Below are 21365 nucleotides of genomic sequence, written 5' to 3' on the forward strand. Positions count from 1 at the left end.
GCCCCCAGCATGTGGGCTTGATTCTGGCTGATTCTGACACTAGGCAGGGCCCCCTTGGCCACCATGCTTCTGTGCTAAGAGCTTAGAGTCTCCTCCTGTCTGTTCTTCCTCTCGGTGGCTCCAGGCTATGCACCCCAGAGTTTATCTCTCCAGAGAGAGTACCAGCTAACTTTCCACATCATCAACTGGAACCTCAGCAACCCGGAGCCCACGTTCTCGGAGTACACCGCCCTGCTGAGGGACATCCAGGACAAGGTGGGGTCTCTCCCCTCACCCATCCCTCCTTGCCCTGGGGCCCCTCTCATTCCTCCATCTGACGTACATCTATTAAGTGCTTGTTTCAACCCTTCACTTTCCCTACATGCTCTGGGTTCTCTCAGTTTCCAGAGGTGGTGCAATAGCTGACTTCCCCATTTCTCAGATGGGGAAATTGAGGCTCAGAAAAGGGTGCTGTGTGCCTAAGGGCACACAGTGAGTTATGGGCAGAGCCCAGATTTGAACTTTGCTTCAAGGCCTGTGTTCCTTGACTAGCTCCAGTGGCCCCTGCAGCCCCAGGAGACCTCCATCTCACCCCTTCTCCCTACCCTTCGCTCTAGGTCACCAAGCTCTACAGTGGCAGCCAGCTACGAGACATATTCCACTCCTGCCTGGTCACCAACTTGACGTAAGTTGAGGAGATTAGAAGCATTGGCTGAGCTGGCAGCTGGTGGCTCTGCAATAGTGACATTGACAATGGCCAGGCTCCCTGCTGAGCACTTTCTTGCATGATTATCTCATTCAGTTCTCACAACTGCCCCCATGAGGTGGATACAGTGATAATCCCTATTGCGCTGATGGGAAAACTGAGACTCAGAGAAGTGAGGTGAACAGCCCAAGAACTGTTCACAGTTGTGTTTGATCCCCTCTGAGGGACGAGTGTAGGAACTAGGACTAGGACGTCTACAATGGGGAGGAGGAGGATCATAGGACACAGCGCTGACTTTGAATATTTCCAAACTTCAGTTCCTTCCTCTTTAACTTGGGGATGATGATAACAATACCTTCCACCAGAGTGATGGTGAAGGAATGTGTAAGTCACTTCTTAGAGGTGCTCAATAGATGTTCATTATTGTTACTGTTACTGCTTCTTTTCTCAACTCCTGGAAGCCTTCCCTTTTTGGTCAGGGTCTCTTCTCTAGCCTGGGGGAAGAGGCAGCCAGATAACGCCCCCCTGCTTGCCCCTGGGTCACTGGCTGTATAAAGGAGGACTTCAGGAGACACTGCTGGTGTTGGGAGCTGGCTAAGTTCCTATGGTCTCTGTCCCTAGGTTGCATTCCATGTTGGTCAACATCAAGGCACAGTTTTCCTCCAATCTGGACCCTAGCATGGTGGAGCAAGTCTTTCTAGACAAGACCCTGAACTCCTCATCCCACTGGCTGGATGCCACCTACCAGCTGGCAGACGTACATGTGACAGGTGTGAGATGAAGGGGCTAGCTTCATGGCTGGAAAAGATTGGTGTATGAAGAAGGATGAGGCTTCTGAGTAGCAGTGGAATGGATGGAGGCTCCAGAGTGAAAAGGGGGCTTTCTGGAAGCTCATCTTGACCGATGGCAGTGTGTCATCCAAAAGGAGGCAGGAAGAGAAAATGTAGCAATTGCAACCAAGGAACTGGTTATTTTTTACATGCCAATTTTTCCAACTCAAAATGTGAAGGATCCTGGGTTTCCTTCTTAGGCCCCCAGTCATGATTCATGCATCGATTGATTGATTGATTGATTCATTCATTCATTCATTTAACGACTACTTGATGAAAGTAAATAGGCACTGATGATACATTGTGATAATTGCTATAATGGAAATTCAAGAGCCTGTGGGAACCCCAAGGAGGGACACACAGCCCTGTCTTGGAAAGTTTTCTGGAGGAAGTGATGAAGAACAGGACCTAGCCAGGGGGAAGAGATGAGGAATCACGCTACATGTGCCTATGACCTAGCAGATAGAAGGATCATGGCGTATTTGAGGAAGCTGTAAGAAGTTTGGTGTGGCTGGAGCATACACTTTGACATGGGAGAGGTGGAGCTAAAGATGTGGGCAGGGACTTTCTAGGGCACTGGTATGGTTTGTGGAGGAATATGACACACTCAGAGTTCTGCTTTAGAATGCTCATCCTCTGGTGCTATGTGGAGAATGAATTGGGAGGGGGAAGAAGATCAGAGGCAGGAAGACCCATTAGGAACTTAGGTCAGCAAAGGTGTGTGACAGATGCCCAGTGGGGGGTCAGCACTACACTTGCCAATGATGCCCCCGAGAGGCCCGGTTTCCTCTTCCCCCATCCTGGTGAACTCTCATAGTGCTTGGTGGAGAGTTGGACAGATCCATGAATGGATTCAAGGCGGACAGGTGGTTGGAGGGTCTTCTGTAGCCCACCTTTAAAACCCCAGCTCAGGTCACATTGCCAGGAAGAAGTAGACTGGCTGGAATGACCCATTTGTTAAAACCTTCCCCAGATAGGGAACTTTTATACTTTCTTTTATTCTAGAAGTGGAGCCATCGGTGCATCTACCAACAGACAAGCCAACAAGCAGTACCAGCCCCCAGCACTTCCAGCTGAATTTCACTGTCACCAACCTCCTCTATTCCCAGGACATAGCCCAGCCAGGCACCACCAAACACCAGTGGAACAAGAGAAGTATTGAGGATGCGGTGAGCCTGGGGTTGTGTGTCCACTGTGTTCCCATGTAGAGACAGACTTCTGGACACTTGGGAGTCAGAGGATGACTTTTCATAACAATTCATAAAGACAGGTTCTTATTCCCATTTTAGAAATTAAGAAACAGGCACAGAAATGTTCAGTAGCTGCCCAGGGTCACACAGCCAAATCAAACTCTGGAACAAGACGTCCGTTGCTACACATGCCTGGGCTAGTGTTTTCGAGACAAGAATAAATAGCTGGGGAAGTGCACTCAGTGGCTAAAAACTCTCTGATGCCACTGGACCTGGGATTCTGACCAAGGAAATGTTGCCCTGTCTTTCAGCTCAACCGGCTCTTCCGAAACAGCAGCATCAAGAGTTCTTTTTCTGACTGTCAAGTTTTAGCATTCAGGTGAGTTCCAACTCAGGACCTAATCACTTTGCAGACTTCTGCTGTCCTTTAAGTAAAAGTGTCTCCATGCCATAATCTCTTAGTTCCTAGCTGTTATGGCAGAGAGCCCTAGGAATATAGAGTTGTCACCTAAAAAACAGCTTCTTCCTAAGCCAGTGAGTACCTGGCTTAGAAACTCAAAAGAGCTTGTGTCAACCTCAGCAAACATGGAGGTGCTGGAGGCCATGGAAATGGAGTGTAGAGACCAGGCCTTAAGACATCAGCTACTGAGTCAGGATCCATGGAAGATGGGGGTTAGAACTGGTTGCCATAGAATGAAGCAGTCTAACCATGCTGTCCAGTAGTGGAGCCACTACCACATGAGGCAGTTGAAATTTTTTATACACTTATTGGGATATACATATCGTGTGTGTGTGTATGTGTGTATGTGTGTGTATTTCTTAGGATTTTTCTATATACAATATTGTGTCATCTGCAAAAAGAAATAGTTTGACATCTTCCTTTCCAATCTGGATCTGTTTTATTTCTTTTTCTTGCCTAATTGCCCTCATTAGAACCTCTAGTATCTATGATTACATATGAGATGAGGGCGGACATCACTGTCTTGTCCCTGGTCTTAGAGGGAAATATTCGGTCTTTCACAATAGAGTATAATGTTAGCTGTGGGTTTTTCACAGATGCTATTTCTCAGGTTGAAAAGGTTTCCTTCTATTCCTAATTTGTTGAGTGTTTTCTTTTTTAGTCATGAAAGATGTTGTATTTTGTGCAATTCTTGTTTGTCTGTCTGGATCGAGATTGGGTCGTATTTGTCCTTTATTCTATTAATATGGTGTATTACCTTAATCAATTTTCCAGATATTAAGGCAAGCTTTCAGCTAGAGGTGAGAGATTAAGACCTTCTCAAGTCTTTCCTGGGCATGCACACAGCCCTGAACACTTGTTGCCTTCTAGACGCCCACAAATGTGTTGGATATTTTCAGAGTTACCCATGGATATCTTGTTCCCCCAGCTTTTCAGCTCACCTCTTGCCTCCCTCAACTGGTATCGCTCATTCAGGTAGCTAGAGTGTAAAACAATTACCACTGATTGTTTTTAGCAAGTGACCTGGGGATAGACTTTCCTCACTGAGCAAGCTCTGAATCAAATAAAAACAAGCCCTGAACATCGGGCTTTTTCAAAGACCTGACAGGCAGGTCAGATAGTGACAGTTCAGTGGGGCTGGGTCTTTTGGGAACTCCAAACCCATTATGGCTGCTAGGCTGCTGGTTTTCACAGCTACCATGGTTCTGAGACTGATGGTTTTCAAAGTTATGGGGGATATTGTGAGAGCAGGATGGGAATAGTGCAAGTTATAGTGCCATGAAGTTTGCTCCCTTTACCAAGATTCCACCATTTTTCTTAACTCTGTTGCAAACCTTTGATTAATTTCTAAACTTCTGAAAAAGTTGGTTTTGACCATTTTTGCCAGTTTTCTCATTGTTTTTACACATTTGCAGAAGTCCTTGCTCCAACATTTCTAAAATGTTGTCCTGTGACTTTTTATAAACTAATTACATTAAATTAAATTACATAATGGGGCTAATAATGACTATATTGGATAGTGCAGACACAAATGTTTACATCCTTGCAGAAAGTTCTCTTGAACAAGACCTAGAAGCAGGGAATCTAGACTCAGGGTAGAATTCCAGACACCCTTGTTCACACCCTGTGCCCTTCTAGGTCTGTCCCCGACAGTAACCACACTGGGGTGGACTCCCTGTGTGCCTTCTCGCCATTGGCACGGAGACTGGACAGAGTTGCCATCTACAAGGAATTCCTGCGGCTGACCCAGAATGGTACCCAGCTGCAGAACTTTACCCTGGACAGGAAGAGTGTCTTTGTGGATGGTAAGGCTCCCTGGTGTTTGGGGCAGAAAGTGAGGCCTTTCCTGGACATCTGGAGGCCTGGGGCTGAGAGAACATTGAACTTTCTCAGGCTGACAGGAGGTGGCATAGTGCCCCAGGCTTTACCCACCATTGAGGGGAGAAAAGAACACCCAGTGGGATATAGGAGGCACTCACCTCTCCTAGACAGCTCTGTGACCTTAGGCTAGTCACCTCCCCTCTCTGGACTTTTGTTTCCTTATCTCTGCACTGAAAGCCACTTGGCCAGATGGTCAGTGAGGGCCTCCTCACAGGTTGTGAGCTATGTGTGAACCAGCCTCACAGGTTGGGGGATGGTCCGGTTTTCTGATCCATAGATTGTATAAAAATAGGCAATGGGCCTGACTTGGCCCACAAGTCCTGCTCTGGGTCAGCACCATGCATTAGAACTTCCTATACTGGTGGAATATTCTAGATCTGTGCTGTCCAGTGCATAGCCACATGTGGCTGTTGAGTACTTGAAGGATGGTGTTGTGACTGGTTTTTGTGGTTACTGATTTTTAATGTTACTCAGCTACCACATATATTTTATTTAACTAAAATTAATTTTAATTTAAAAAGGCACTTGTTGCTGCTCCGGATCAGACAACACTTCTCTATGAGGTTGTCTGGGGAGGGGTTGTACAAGTAGGGGGACCAGCAACCCTCCCCGCATGCCCACTGAGTGCTGTGTGTCCTACCCTCCTGGAGTTTAGGTTGTAGTTGGCAATAACAAGAATAAGCAATTGAAAATTATAAATTATTTGATATGAACCAATCCACACTTGGGAGTGGTAATCAGAATAGGCTTCCTGGAGTTAATTACACTGTAGGTACATACGGGAAAATGAGTATAAAACAACTCAGTAAAGGAGTAGGGGATAAATGTGTTTCTAGGCAGAGAAGAAAGGGTTTGAGTGGGAATTTACAAATTTAGAGAGATTCCATGGGCTTGTGAACTGTAATGACCCATTCTCCCTCCAACCGTCATAAGATGGCCCAGCCCAGTTTCAGTCCTCCATGCCCAGAGGTATGCATTTGATTTATTTGTTACACTCTTGTAGTGTGATAATGGCCTTGGATTATGTAACGAAGTATCCTAATTTTTATAGATGCAAACTGAAATGGGGTGAAACATCATGATGTCTACTTGACTTTAATATTTCAGTGAAAATATGGGATGAACCAAGGGTGGCAACTGTTAATAATTTACACATTAAATGAAATATTGTTTTAGTTGGATGAAATATACATTGTTAAATCTAGGTGATGGATGTTTATGAGATTGTTCTATTTTTCTGTGTGTCTTAAAAGATTTATTGAAAAGAGTAAAACACACTCACGTGCATTCTCCATTTCATTCACTTCCAGGATATTCTCCCAACAGAGATGATGCCTTGACTGAGAAGCCTGGTAAGCCTCCAGGGAGCCCCAGCCCAGGGTGGGGAGGGAGTATCTTGATGCTGTGCCTCATCAAAAAGAACCACACACACAGGGTCTTGGATGATGATGCGAGTTGGCCAACCCTTCTCAAGGATGGTTGAGGCACAGTGGGGGGACAGAAGGAGACCTGGGGGAATGACAGGAGGTGACTCAATCCAGCACTTGTCTCCCCAGACATCCCCTTCTGGGCCCTCATCCTCATCTGCTTGGCGGGACTCCTGGTGCTCATCACATGCCTGATCTGCTGTCTCCTGGTAAGCCAGGACATGTTGCTTGTCTTCTTACTGTTGGGTTGTAAGAGCTCTTTATATATTATAAATACATGTGCTTTGCTAGGGATATGTTTGGCAAACATTTTATCCCAGTTTTTGTGTGGCTTGCCTTTTCCTTTTCTTAACAACATCAGTCATTTGGGAAATGTAAGTGACAGTCATCATGAGATACCACCACACCTGAGAATGCCTAAAATTAAAAAGACTGACTATAACCAGTGTTGGTGAAGATGTCAAGGAACTGGAAATCTCATGGAGTGCTGGTGAAAAAGAGCTTGGATGCATCTTTAAAAGTTGCATACACCTACCCAGTCATTCCAGCCCTATGAATCCATCCAAGGAAAATAAACACATATGTCTATACACAGACTTGTACACAAATGTTCATAATAACTTATTTATACTAACAAAAAATGGAAAACAACCCAAATGCCATCAGCAGAGAAATGGATAAACAAACTGTGGCATATCTCCACAATGGAATACTATTCAGCCATAAAAAAGAATGAATTCTTAATACATGCAACAACATGCATAAATCTCAAAATAATTATGCTGACTGAAAGAAGCCAGATAAAAATGAGTACATAGTGTGTGATCCCATTTATAAACACATCCTAGAAAATGAAAGCAAATCTATAGGGACAGATATCAGATCAGTGGTTGCCTGGGAATGAGAATGTGTTTGCAAAGGGCAGAGAAGGAGGAATTACAAAGGAGCATGAGGAGATTTGGGGAGGATGGGCGCTCCTTGTCTTCATTGTGATGATGATTCAATAAGTTATAATCAAAGCTTATCAAATCATTCACTTTAAATTTATTTATTTATTTATTTATTTATTTCCCCCCCCAAAGCCCCAGTAGATAGTTGTATGTCATAGCTACACATCCTTCTAGTTGGTGTATGTGGCCTCAGCATGGCCGGAGAAGTGGTGCGTCGGTGCGCGCCTGGGATGTGAACCTGGGCTGCCAGTAGCGGAGTGCGCACACTTAACTGCTAAGCCACGGGGCTGGCCCAAATCATTCACTTTAAATATGTGCAGTTTACTGTATGTCATTAATACCCCAATTAAGCTAGAGATGCAGGAAGCATCAGGTCTCTGTGGCTTTGGCATCCCCTTCCCCTGGAGTCTCCCATACTGGGCAGCTGACCAGTCTATTCTGATGCCTTTTCCTCACCTCACAGGTCACCACCTGCCGGCGGAAGAAGGAGGGCAGCTACAAGGTCCAGCAACAACGCCTGGGCTATTACCTGCCCCACCTCGACCTGCGGGAGCAGCGATGACTAGATCTGCCTGAGCCCCCTTTTCCCAGCTGGGGTCCAGAGGAGCTTGGCTGGAACAGAACGAAACCACATTGGTTGGACACAGCCTCCAGGCTTTTCTAGACTTGGCCCCTGACTGGCTCACAGGGGACTAAGATAAAAGGTTTCACCTTCCTTAAGTCCTGATGGCGACTGCAACTTCTCTCCTGTGGTGTCACACCATTTCATCCCTCAGGGACACCAGAATTGGTGAAACCAGCACAGACATTGCCATCATGTAAAATCAAATCCCCGAACTTCAGTGCAAGATTTCCCTTTTTAGGAAACTTTGGAACATCCCTCCCCTTAACTATGTGCCAGCCATCACACCCCTCTTGGTTTCTCCATGTTCCCCATCCCCTGAAGCCCTGGAAGTCTCAGGTTCCCCTTTTCTGCTTCATTCTCTGAAGCTGAGGTTCACCAGGACTTCCAGATCAATCTCCCTCGATGGCTCCTCTCTCCACTCATGGGTCCTCCATGACGGGAAACAGGCCAAGATGGGAGGAGTGGGTCAGACATGACTCTGCAGTCACCTTGGGACTTGGGAGCTGAAATGACTAGCTGCCTGGGAAGTCTGAATCCCAGAGTAACACCAAAGCTCTAGAAAGAGAGTGTCTGCTTTGGATGTGAAAGTGAATAAAACTCAGGGGGAGAAATCTGAGGGAAAAGAAAGAGTCTTTTTTCATCTTTCTCTGCACAGACTCCAACTAGCCTCACAGCAGAGGCTCCCCAGCAAGCAGCCCAGAGCAGCCCAGGCATGAGGCAGGCTGCGCTGTCCTGCAGTGGGTCTGTGGGAACAGATTACATTATCTGTGCACACTGTGCAGACGACCACAGCTGAAGACACCCAAGGGCTGAGAATTAAAATCACAGTCATGTCAACCATTCAGTCTTTTTGCGTGTGAGCTTCACATTCTTTGTCTTAAGTAGTCATTCTCATAGAATGCACTCTCTCAAGATTATAATAATGATAATAATAGCTATCGTTATTGACTACTTAATATCTGCTAAGGAACATGACTGGCAGGCTCTGCATGCATTACCTCAGTTACACTCACCATTTTAGGATTTTATTCCCATTTTATAGCTAAAGATACGGAGACTAAGAAATATTAAATAACAAGGAAGGAAAAAAATTACTAAAACTAAAACACCTAGCCAAACTATTTCTCAAATAAAGAGATAAAGACAGTTTCTAACAGACAGACAGACTTAGAGTTGACCTCCCACAGGCCTTCAGTGAAAGAACCTGTAAAGAATGTACATCAGGAGGAAGAAATGCGAACCCAGAAAAACATAACAGAAGTCATGAGGAAAGGAAAATCCTAAGGTATCTAATTTGGTATTAGTTTTAAAACAAGACATTAAGAACACATTTTAACTAAAATCACAGATGATTACCACATGGGAGACTAGAGGAGAGAAGATTCAATTAAAAAATAGGGAAGATATAAATAATAACATACTCCATTATTGTTTAACACATCGCTCTCAGAAGCTGATAAATTTGTCAGCCATGAGAAAGTAATGATAAAGGGGATTTGAATAATACAACAGGCTTGATCAGGCAAATGGACAAATCCCAACACATAGTGGCTTATTGTTAGATTCATGATGCTGAACACAGTCTTTCTCTTGATAGCAAGATGCCCAAATGGCATGTCAGATTTCCAACACATACAGATCTAAAATACGAGGGAAAGTCTGGTATTTGATTATATGCAATTGCGAATTAACATGCAACAGAAAACAGAAAAATAGAGATCTAGAAGTGGATATATTATTTGAGAACACAGATATAACAGCTCTTTAGTGAAGTGTTATGTCAGGATCTGTTGGAATATTACACAGAAAGCACAGTCCATGCAGACTAGGTAGGTTTTCTCTGTGACTGTGAGGGCAAAACTCTAAAGAACCCCATGACTTTCATAACCCTCTGCTGACCTTAAAATACAGATAAATAACACACCTAGGAAAGAAAAATGAGAGAACAACACGAAAAGGAAAGATCTCCTTTCTCTCCTCACCTGAAACCCAGTCTCTCACCTCCGAAGGATCACTGTCTGTATCTTCTCTGTCATGCACAGGAATCAAAGAAGAGAAAAGTATTGGTATATATTAAAGTTTCAAGAGCTCAGAGCAGGAAGACATCAGGGCCCCTGCAGAGGCATTCATGTAGTGTGAGCTCCATGTCATGTGTCCCGTCTTGTCTTTTCTTCATCGTGTTTGTCGGGACGTCCTTCTTGGCCCCTCACTCTCCCTGCCTCGCTAGCGAGTCTGTCTGCATCAGTGCTACCGCCAGTCTCTCTCTTGCCGTCTTCACTTTCCCTTCCTGTTTCCTGATATCCTCCTCAGTCGCCAGAAGTTGTTTGCAAAGGAGCTGTGGGATGTACAGACCAGCTCCTGGGATCATCTCTGCTGAATCAGAAGACCAGGCAGGGGTGGGCATGGGACTGGAGTTCAGACCACCTGTGGGCACAGCTGGCAGGGATGCACCTGTGCAACTGGGTGCAAGATTAGGCAGGGCTTTGGCAAGGTCCAAAGGACTTAACAGGTCTCCTGCACTCTGCAGGCCTGCAGACCTTGCAGTCTCTTCTGCCAGCAGAGTTGTTGGGGCTGCTCCAAGGTTTCCTCCCATTGATAGCATCTGACCTCATTGCCAGGATAGGATGTGATTCTAGTAACTGGCCTCTTGAATATGTAACTGGACATCCTCAAAGGGATGGAGATGCTCAAACCAGACTTTGGTTTGAACTGATTTCCAAAACCATGTTGCTTCCTCTGTGAAGACTTCACCATCATACTTCTTTTCCTCTTACCCTATCAAAATAAATCATGGAATTGGATCAAAGTGACAAATGAAGCCTGCCTTCTCAGGACAATTCTTCAGATGTCTTTAACTTCTACCCTCCTCCTCTCCCTGTGGGGATTAATCTGACCTGTGTCCCAGCACATCATCAAAGAGATTTGGGTCAAGAATAGAAAGCTCGAGGTCAAAATTCAGGACTACTGCAGGTCATTTCTTCTCCCTCATCTTGTAGATGTTCTCCTTTATGAGTATGACTTTATTCTCTTTTTGTCCTTGTCACTCTCAACCACAAAAGCCCTGGTGATCCCTCTCAGGACACACAGTCCCCAGTCTTTCTCTAAATCCCAAATCCCACCATTCTTCTGTACTATATGACTATTCCTTTGATTAACCCATTGACCACTTGGTGTTCATAGCTCCATTAGAGCTTAAATCAGTAGTGAAGTTATCATCCACCCCACTCGTAGTGACTCACTCTCATATCCCAGATGTTTCCATCAACCGAAATGGTCATGTTCAAAAATAAATAATTCAGAATACATATTCACCCACCACAAACTCCTGATTTCTGGTGTTTACTCAAACACTCATAAAATAGATACCTGTTCCTCAAGATCGAAGTGATGCCAGATCTCCATATCCTTACCTTAATTTCTCTTTTCTATCATTCCTGGATTCCATGGTCTGTGATGTCAATAATTCCCTTGGAATGATCCAAAATTCCTGACCACTCATCATGTCTGCCTTGTAAAACTCAGAAGATCCGATTATCTGCCATACCCTAACTACTGCTTGTCTTCTGATAACTGCTAAGAAAAGCATACAACGTGATTATGTTGGTACCACTGTAAATCCAAAATCATCTGCATCAACTGGGAAGCATCCATAATGCCTGGAAATTTTACTTCCTTTCTGTGGGCTGGCATATTTTTTCCTTGATTTTTCACAAAGCTTGTTTCAAATATTCCCCACAGTTCTTTTTCCTTCATACTTATTCAAGGTCCCTTAACTTGCCTGATATTTCACAGAAATGTTGCTCTCTCTACTCCTTCCCCTCAGTTGTGAACACTGAGCAAAGGTCATTTACATCATGTGTCTCTGTGGCCTCACCTCAAACCCCCTCCTCAGACCACCCCATACGCCATCTGCCCTCACCATTCTATGGGTATTTCCCTTATAAGGTCAGAATGACTCCTTTGTTACCAGTCCCAATAGGAAGTTTTCATTATTCATCCAACATGATCTTCAAGTATAAAACTCTTTAAGTATGTTTGGAGCAACTTGGACATGTGATTCTTATTTTACAACGGAGAACATTAAATCTCAGTAGAGAGAATGTGTATCTGAAAAGATTCAACTTACAAATGGAGATTGTGCTGTAAGTGGGAAGTACACACTGGATTTATGAAACCCAGGAAAAAAATGTAAACTGTCTCATTATTACGTTTTATATAGACTACATGCGCAAATGATAACATCTTGGTTATAATGGGTTATAATATACTATTAAAATTAGTTTCACCTGTTTGTTTTCACTTTTTAAAATGTGGCTAGTAAAATAATTTTAAATTCCATAATATAGAGTGCTTAATGTTACTATTGGACAGCGCTGGTCAAGCCATCAGTGAAAATAAAGCCCAGAGAAAGTGGTTAGGGAAATTTTTTCCCAAGAAAAGGAGTCTACACTGGCCCACACTGAAAGATGCAGCAAAAACTGTCATACACACACACACACACACAAACTTACAAAATGGAACAAACATTGTCCTAGAGTCCCACCACTGCTTCTCAAATGGCATGAGGTTGCACTCGTCCTTAGTCCTCAGTGGACTAATCTCAAGAAAGAAGTCAGAAGTCAAGACAATTTACCAGTTAGGAAGATCTAATACCAGAGACTAAAGATCAAGATATTTTGTGAATTTCCCATTGTGGCTTCTGTTATTCATTCAGTATGTTATGGAGACTTTTCCAAGGAGGGTTGTTTTAAAACTCACTTTTTCTTTACTATGTAAAAATACACAGGATTTGTAAAGAATAATTACTCTAGCCAATCAATGAAAAGGAGATGATAGAACACGAATACCCCTATTGTAAATCACTACTGGATTAGAGAGTCAGTCAAGGAGAAGATGACCTTGGATTATTTTCAACCAAATTAGGTTGATTCTGATTGCACGACTGTCATATTGATTGTGTTATGCAAGGATCTGTGAAACGTGTTTGCCTCCCCTACTATTCAACCACCAAGGCCCACCAACCAGACCAGTCCTTGCTGACAAATCCCTTGCCTCCATCCCTTCTGACAACACCTGGAGGATTTTCCCCAAATCCCATGCTGCCACTGTGCTCTTCAACCTGCCCCAGGCCAGGGAAACATTTTCTCCAAGGCTCAGGCTCTGTGTGTGCCCAGCTCTGGTGATGGCACTTGTCCCTCGAGTGAAGACAAGGATCAGAGCGCAGACCCTGTGAGCTGCAGCAATTAGGACAAAGACTGGGGTTTGCTGACAGAGAGAAGAGAACATTCACTGGGAACGGTTACCAGGGTCAAAGAAACCCCAGTGATTCCTCCAAAGACAATGCAGGACAGAGGAGTGTCTGGGTGTGGTTCGGCTTGGGAATGCCTATAGGATGACATAGGTGACATTGGTAATGCATCCGCTAATGTTGTTCCTTCATTTATTCATCGTATGCCATGGAGTGCTTTCTACATACATCCAGGCAATAGTCTCACCCTCTGGGGACTACAGACAGTGTCACAAGAATTTCTAAATTTTATTTACAACGTATACATACATCACTGGAATGCACTAGGTGTTCCAAGCATTTTTCAAACATTGACTCCTTTAATACTCTCCATAAACTTATAAAATAGGTATCTTATTATTATTGCCAACTGACAGATGAAGAAACTGAGACACAAACGAAGTAACTTGTCCAATACAAATATCTAGTAAGGGATTGAGCTGGAATTTGGACATAAGATGTTGGCTCCATAGTCTATGCTCTTAACCATGATCTTTGCTCTCTAAAGACTTCACATCATGAAAAAATTTGATCAATTATCCATTTTCTTGGTACATTCAATAGCCACACTATTCTATCTGTGTCTGAAAAATATAATCTCTGCATAGAAACTACTGCGCATACACACCCAAATTACTTCTACCAATATCCGCAGTCCCTGAAAATTAATACAGAGAAGATTTCAGAACATTTCTTGCCCAAGCTGGGAAGACCTTGAGGAAATCTCAATGTTACTCTAAGAAGCCAACGGCAGGCTGGGAGTTGGTCTCAGGGGAAAGGCATCCTCAGGAGTCACCATTGAATGACAGCATTGATGGGAGGGGCTCAGAAGTGACTGAACTCAGGATCTGGGGGTGTTTCAACTTGGTGCTCATTGTCTGGCTGTGGCTTTATGTGCTAGTGATGCAGCATAGGGAGAGGAGATGGCTCATTGTGTTCTTGGGGAAACCAGACCCATGAAAGAGAGAGAATGATGGTTTCCTTAAACAATGGACTTGTGGTGGAAAACATTTGGCCTGGAAGAGACCATTGTGTGCCTGGTGTAACCAGAAGGAGTTGCACCTGCTTCGGCCAAAGCAGATGGGTTTTCCCTGTAGACTTACTTTATCTCAATGGAATCAAGAAGGAGGAAATAATGTGATGCTCTTCTGGATGTGAGATCTGTGATGGTAGAGACTGTGCTAGGAGGTTCTGAAGGGCCTCCCTGAGGTAACACTTGCTGTGACCAGAATGACAAGTGTAAGCACCCCTGCCGATGTCTGGGAACAGTTAGTGTGTCAGGGAGAAGGCTCCGTGGTGCAGAGACTCATGGGAAGAAGTGAGTTTGACCAGAGGAGGTCAGAAATGTGGCCAGTCAGGCTGGGGGGAGCCTGAGAAGAGAGAGGAGAGGAGAGAGGAGGGTGATGGTGCTGGATACTGGGACATGGTAGACTGTGTTAGTTTCTGTTCCTCTTTGATGACATTGCTCCAAAACCTTCCACCAATAAAGTACAAATAATTAACATCTCAGAATTTCTGTGAGCCAAGCATCAGGCATGGCTTAGCTGGGTGCCTCTGCCTCAAGGTCTCTATGAAGCAGGGGCTGTGGTCTCAACAGGGCTCAACTGGGGGAGGATTCCCACCCAAGTTCACTCACATGGGTTTTGTCAGGATCCATTTGGACTGCGAGTCTGTGTTCCTATCTGTCTGTTGGCTGGACACTCCCTCAGTTCTCTCCTACAGAACCTCTACATAGGGCAACTGAAAACATCAGCACTTGCTCTCCCAGTTCCAGAGATATGACAGAGAGAGAGAGAGAGAGAGAGAGATGGAAACGGAAGGAGAGAGAGAAGGAGGGAACCCAGGAAAGCTAGTAAGCGGGAAGTGACAGACGTTGTGTAATTAAAACTTGGAAGTGACATCCCATCACCTTGGCTGTATTCTGTTTTTCAGAAGCTAGGTACTGACCGCTTAGTGGTGACACAAGGATGTGCACTCCAGGAGGCAGGGAGCATTGGGAGCCATTATGGAGGCTGCACACCACATAGGCCAACATGAGGCACTTGGGACTGATTCTGAGTAAAACCGGAGACCATGGAATGTTTAATGCCAGTGGATCACAATATCTGAATTTCCTCTAATTTCAACCCCTAAACGTGCAGATCTGAAAATGAGGCCCAGAGGGTCAGTGACTTTCCCAAGATCACACATCTGGAACCCAGAGAAGTTCTGAGTGGTATTCCATGTGATGTCCTACTCCATCTTGTAATTCTTCTATCTCAAAGTTTGTGCATCAGACACATGTGACACCAGCCCGCAGGTGTTGTAGGTGGTATCACATATACACCTGATGATGTCCCTAGGAAGCTGTTTCTAGCACCATCCCATCCTCATTGTGCAGGTTGGGAGACTGGGGAGATCTTGAGAGGCACAGCGGCTTTTCCAGGACACAGAACTGGTAGGAAAAAAGAGGTCTGACTTCAGCTCTGTCTCCTCAAAGCTGGGCCCCTGGTTCCACTCCCAAGTGGCTGTGGAGCGGGTGGTGATGGATATTTCTATATAGTGATGGAGATGACATGGGCAAGGAGGGAGAGCCGCCAACAACCTAGAGGGGTCTTTGAGTGGGTCTGATTAAAGGAAGGGGCCGGGTTACAGAACCTTGAAGAAATGACCTCACTTCCTTAGTGACAAACCCCAACAGAACTTAGAACTCTGGTTACCAGGCACCCACATTTTAGACACAGCCTCCTATCCAGTTCATTTGAGTGGAGATGCTCAACACAGCAGGATGTTCTCATGTTGTACCCCAACTTTCCAAGGCTCTGGCCCCTGGAAAGCTGAGAATGGGAGCATCTTAAGTCACTTTCGTCATTGGCTCAGCCCTCACTTACAACGCCTGTGGCCGTTTGGCAGGAGGAACCATCAGGTAATAGCATAGCCCAGGGCAGGCCACTCTAGGTCAGGCCACAACTGTGATCCCAAACGGACAGCACCACACCCCTTGACCCTCATTGTGTTTGTATGTATGAGGTGGAGTTAGGGAAGGTGGAGATGAGACAGACCCAGCCTGGGCAGGAGCAAGTAGCTAGATGGTGGAAGTCTGGCAGTGTGTCACATTCATACTCAGGATCTTGGCTGCAGGAGAGGAAGCTGAATGCTGGGGACCTAGCTCCTCTACCCACATGTGAATCCCAGGTCCTTGAGATGTCCTCGCATTCCTTCCCTGGTGGAGTCTATGCAGATGCCCCTCTGTGCCTGATCTGTGGTGGGGTTTTCCCCTATGGCGAAGTCCAGGCAGGCCCCTGATACCTCCTGGCCTGACTGCTGGGCACTGTCACTGCAGAGCTGCACCCAGGAGATGGTCGAGGAGCTGGTGGATGGTTTCCAGTTCGCCATCTCCCTGGAGAGGACACAGGTGTACCAGTCCATCAATGACCAGGGCTGGTCTGAGGTGAGTGTGGGTGCAGAGGGGTCTTCACACCCAGGACTCTGAGATGACCAAAACACTACTAGAATGCAGACTCAAATTGGAGACTCCCCTGGGACTCCTCTACCAGGGTTTTCTCACTAGAGTGCCCCACAGTCCCACTCCCAAAGGAATCTGGCCCTCCACTCCAACCCACAAGCTACACAGGAGGGTAGAAAGTCACCCTTGTCCTCCTGGGGGTTCACTGTGATGTCACTGACTGTATGTCCCTCCTCCTCTTCCCCAGTGTGAGGATGAGCCCACTGTGAATTTAAATGAGGCCTGCAGGATGCGTGCCCTCCAGGCAGGCATGATGGAGAAGCTGACAGAGTCCATGGCACCAGCTTTCCTGTGTAGGAACATTTCCAGCTTCACCACCTTTGATTTCAACTACTCAGTCTCAGACACATCCCACCAGGTCCTGGACCAGCTGTTTACTAGGAGAGCGGCCACCGCCTTCTCAGCACAGTGGTGACTCTGCCCACTGCCAGTTGTGTGTCTTGGGAATGTCACCGCATCTCTCTGAGCCTCAGTTTGCTCCTCTGAAAAGTGGAGTGGGAGAAGATAAATTTCATGGGGATCTTGTAGGGACTCATGGGGTCAGCCATGGCAGGTGCTTACCTGGTGCCTCGCTCTGCAAAGAGGGCTGTGGATGTGCTGTGGTTGTTCATGGTTATTATTTCTCTCTTTCCCGTGAAAAGTAGTCTGCTTCACCCATCTCTGGGATGTGGCCTTTCTGAGTTTGGAAAAGCACATGGAAACCACCCTGTCAGGGAGTTTGAGATTCCATCCAGCTGGTCCTGGTCCTTTTCCTTGGGGTAGCCAATTAAGGATCTCTGGGGCAGCAGAGGGGCCCCAGGCCCACTCAGGTGTCTGGGATGGTTCTGGTTGGACTTCATTCATACGACCATGTAGATTAAGCAGGGACTACATGCAGGACTTTTGGAGATACTTAGTAAACTCAGTGAATGAAGCAGACACAATTGCTGGGCCTCAACTGTCGTCTGAGAGTCAGTCAGTCACATTAGACATCATTCACAGGTCCTGTCCTCCATCGTGCATCCCAAGGGATGCCCTCATAGCCTCCTTTACATCTGGAGGCATCTTCCTTTATTTCAACCAGGAGGGCAGAGCACAGGACCATCTAAAAAAGTGAGTGGTCTTTGGGTCTAGAAGGACAGCCTCCTGTCTCTACAGAAGAAGGTGTTGGGGGAGAGATGGGGGCTGTGGCTGGGGTGGGCCTGTCAGAACCCTGTGTCTCACAAATCTTTTGATTCCCAAGGGAAGGCTGGGGTCTGGTGGCTTCCACTTCAGGAGGACAAGAGTCAAAGAGCTATGGATGGGTTCCAGGACCCCTGGGAACCAGAGGGGTGGCTGGGCTGAGTTGTCCCCTCGAGACCCATTCCCAAGACAGTCCCATCTTTATCTGCCTCCCCTTATCCACATCCACCTCTTCTGACCACCACCTCCAGGCCCAGAACAGGAGGAATGTGAGCAACTTGCTCACACATGGGCCTTAGTACTCAGTCCAGATGCACAAGTGCATGGAGGGCTGGGGTGGGCTGTGTCCCAGCTCTTCAGGAGAACAGTGTCAGTGGGAAGAGTCACAACAGAGTCTGTGTCCACCCTGCTGGATGAGCAGGCCTGCCACTGTCAGGACAGCCTCACAGTGGTCAGGGCTGCCATGGGGCTCTCCCCTGGTTGGGAAGGGGCAGGCATAGGGGCCCAGTCCCAAGCCAGGGGGCCTTGGGTGAGAAGTGTGGAGGGAAAGGCCAGGCTCTGACTCTGTTGCCCAACTGCTTCCCCCAGTGCCATCTCTTCTCTGGTGGGAACCTACCTGGGCGATGGGCAGGATTTCTGGGAGCCCCTGCACTTTCCCTCCTTCAGGATGAAGCTGGCCTCTCTGCAGGTCAGCTTGCCTGGCTCAGACTTGGGGGGCCACGCCTACCTCCTCCAGGTCCAGCTGGAGCATCCACAGCCCATTGAGGCAGAGCTGGAAGGTGAGGCAACTGCAGTCTGGGAAGATGATTTGCAAGGGCTTCATAGGCTGGGTTCCCCTAAAGGCAGTGGGGTCTTGCTTGTTTTTGAAAGGCACAGGGGAAGTCAGCTACTTGAGTGACACTGTTTCTTTCTCCTGCTGCAGTACCATCTCCAGAGCTCCCTCCAACTCCAGAGCCAGAGCAAGGGCCAGCTCCATGGCTAGATCCAGCTCCAGCTCTAGTTCCACCACGTGTGCTAGAGCTGGAGCCAGTGTCACCTCCATCAGTCCCTCCAGGGCCAGAGCCACCACCAACATCAGCTCCAGCCCCAGTGCCAGCCCCTGAGCTGGAGCCAGCTGGACCATTGGCTCCAGGGAGAATCCTCCCTCCACCTGGAGAGAGAACAGCAGAGCCAGATCCAGCCCTGGAGCCCACCTGCCACTGGGATGTGACCACCAAGAAACTGCTGAGGGAGGAAAAGCCTGACATCTTGGAGTTCCCTCCCCGGCTGGTGGCAGAGCAGTTGACACTGATGGATGTGGTGAGCAGCGGGGCTCTCAGGGCAGATGGGGCCAGCCTTCCCCGTGCCATCAGCTGCCCCAGACCTGCCGTCTGCCCTGATCCAGAATCCCATGATCTTGGTCCAGGTTCCAGCCTCCCCACTTACCCTCATGTGACCTGAGCAGCCCTCTTAACTCCCAAGCCTTTGCTGTCCTCATGTGGACAGTAGAGATGGACACTGAGAGCAGCTGCCATGAAGAGTGGCTGTGCATATGGATGAGGTGGAGCAGAGAGGACATTGGGCAGAGTCTGCCCTTTGGTGGGCGAGGGGAACTCACTGAAGTGCTATCAGGTCCTCCAGTAGATCACTCATATGCCCAGGAGGCCTCAACATCCTCAGCACTTATTAGGCACCTCACATGTACATGACTATGTTGGGGAAGAGGGAGAATCCCCCTCCACCCCTTCCCTTAAGGTTCTTATGGCTGGCCAAATAATTAAAAGACAGGTTAGCAGGAGAAAATAGTACCAAGTTTAATAATATGTATACACGGGAGAAACCAAGGAAACTGAGTTTCTCGACAAATCGTGAAGGTTTTTACCTTAAATAGCATATTCAGATAGACGAAGGAGGATGTTGGGGTGGGAGAGGAGACAGCTATGGAGGATTACCAGAAAGCACAGCAATCAAGGGTGTGTAGATTTAAGTCCTCTCCTTCCATCCTGATAAGAGTTTCCAGAGACAAGGTCTTCCCCCCCTCTTCCCAGTACATGGAGGGAGATACCTTTCCAAACGTAAATGTTTGGTAAACAGAACTTTGATAAGAATAGGCTTAGCGAGGACCCTGCCAGTCTGTCCATACCCAGAGTTACATTCCTTTAGGCAGTCACTGGGGGAGGTCAAATGTCCCTCAGAGAAAATAACCAAGGTAAAGAGACATATTTCAGGGTGGCCAATTTTGATCTCCCACAACTACATGGCAGACAAACAAAGCCCCTGGTGGTTGTTGCCTTGGGGGAATGTGCATGTGAAAGAGGAGTCAGACCCCAGGATGGTCAGAATGGGTGGAAGATGCCCCTAGAGATGGTCAAGCAGGAGCCGATTTCTGGTGCTTGGAGGAAGTGAGACTGGGCGGGGAGCAAATGCCACTTCCCTGTGCCACAGCATGGGGTCCTGGGTCATCCTGTGCTGGGTGCCCTCAGGGGACACAGGCAACACCCAGGGACTCCCACAAGTCTCAGGCCACATTCTCAGCTTCCTGAGCTCCAGCTCTCACCACTGACCCAGCCTGGGACTTGGGGCTGTGGACGCTGAGCTGGGCTGTGGCAGGACTGGGTGACACTCCCTGTCCTCCCCAGGAGCTGTTCAAGAAAGTGATACCCCGCCACTACCTAGACTCTATCTAGTCCCAGTGGGACAACAGGGCCAATGAGTACGTGGCAACCACCATCCGTGCCACCATCACCCACTTTAGCAGAGTGGTCAAACATGTCATCAGCACCTGTCTTGGGGAGCCAAGCATGACGGCCCAGGACAGGGCCAGGGTGGTGGAGCTCTGGATCCAGGTGGCCAAGGTAAGATGTGGGAGGCCCTGGGAGCCCCTGTCTGGAGTCATGGGAACTGCTACTTCTCTTTTCTCAGCTCTCAGGATTGAAGTTTGTGGTCTGAGCCTTTGCACAATCCTTAGGCCCCTCCTGCCAGGGCCTCGCTGACCTGACTCCTAGTTCCAGTGGTGGGGAGCTCACTTCTTCGTGGGCCACTTCCTTGGGTTGAGCTAAAATCCTCTTCCCTGGGAGTGTTCTTCATCAGGGTCCAGCTGTGCCCTCCCCGGTTCCCTAAGCATCTGTCTCATCCAGGACAGGAGACGTCCATGAGGGGACAGAAGCCAGAGGGAGCAGGGCTCCAGATCCCCCTCACAGCTCATTCTCTTCCCTTCCCCAGGAGTTCCAAGGCCTAAGGAATCTTTCTTCACTCCATCCAATCCTCTGGGCTCTGCAGGGCCCCTCCATTCATCATTTAAAAAAGACATGGAGACAGGTGTCCAGGTGGATAGGACTCTCTCCATGTGAGCACCACCCGGGTGGACCAGACACCACCCACAGGG

General features: G+C 47.2%; 1 protein-coding gene and 1 pseudogene across 2 annotated transcripts in view; one reads left to right on the plus strand and one right to left on the minus strand.

Annotated features, from left to right (window-relative positions):
- The window catches only part of LOC101388001 (mucin-16), an 80328-nt gene extending 71447 nt beyond the window's left edge, over nucleotides 1-8881 (plus strand). Inside the window, exons 57-65 of the mRNA XM_087425286.1 lie at nucleotides 125-255; nucleotides 597-664; nucleotides 1307-1455; nucleotides 2521-2684; nucleotides 3017-3084; nucleotides 4804-4970; nucleotides 6357-6398; nucleotides 6603-6682; nucleotides 7887-8881. Coding sequence (XP_087281412.1) covers nucleotides 125-255; nucleotides 597-664; nucleotides 1307-1455; nucleotides 2521-2684; nucleotides 3017-3084; nucleotides 4804-4970; nucleotides 6357-6398; nucleotides 6603-6682; nucleotides 7887-7985 — 968 coding nt within the window. The 3' untranslated portion in view covers nucleotides 7986-8881. The remainder of the gene's footprint in view (nucleotides 1-124; nucleotides 256-596; nucleotides 665-1306; nucleotides 1456-2520; nucleotides 2685-3016; nucleotides 3085-4803; nucleotides 4971-6356; nucleotides 6399-6602; nucleotides 6683-7886) is intronic.
- A 428-nt stretch (nucleotides 8882-9309) lies between these two features.
- Nucleotides 9310-21365, minus strand: part of LOC147912153 (methyl-CpG-binding domain protein 3-like 1) — a 30460-nt pseudogene continuing 18404 nt past the window's right edge. Inside the window, exon 4 of the transcript XR_015550269.1 lies at nucleotides 9310-17516. The product of XR_015550269.1 is annotated as a methyl-CpG-binding domain protein 3-like 1 (transcript). The remainder of the gene's footprint in view (nucleotides 17517-21365) is intronic.

Source organism: Ceratotherium simum, chromosome 39, assembly GCF_057802395.1.
Source record: "Ceratotherium simum simum isolate JZ-2026a chromosome 39, ASM5780239v1, whole genome shotgun sequence".
Classification (NCBI taxonomy): Eukaryota; Metazoa; Chordata; class Mammalia; order Perissodactyla; family Rhinocerotidae; genus Ceratotherium; species Ceratotherium simum.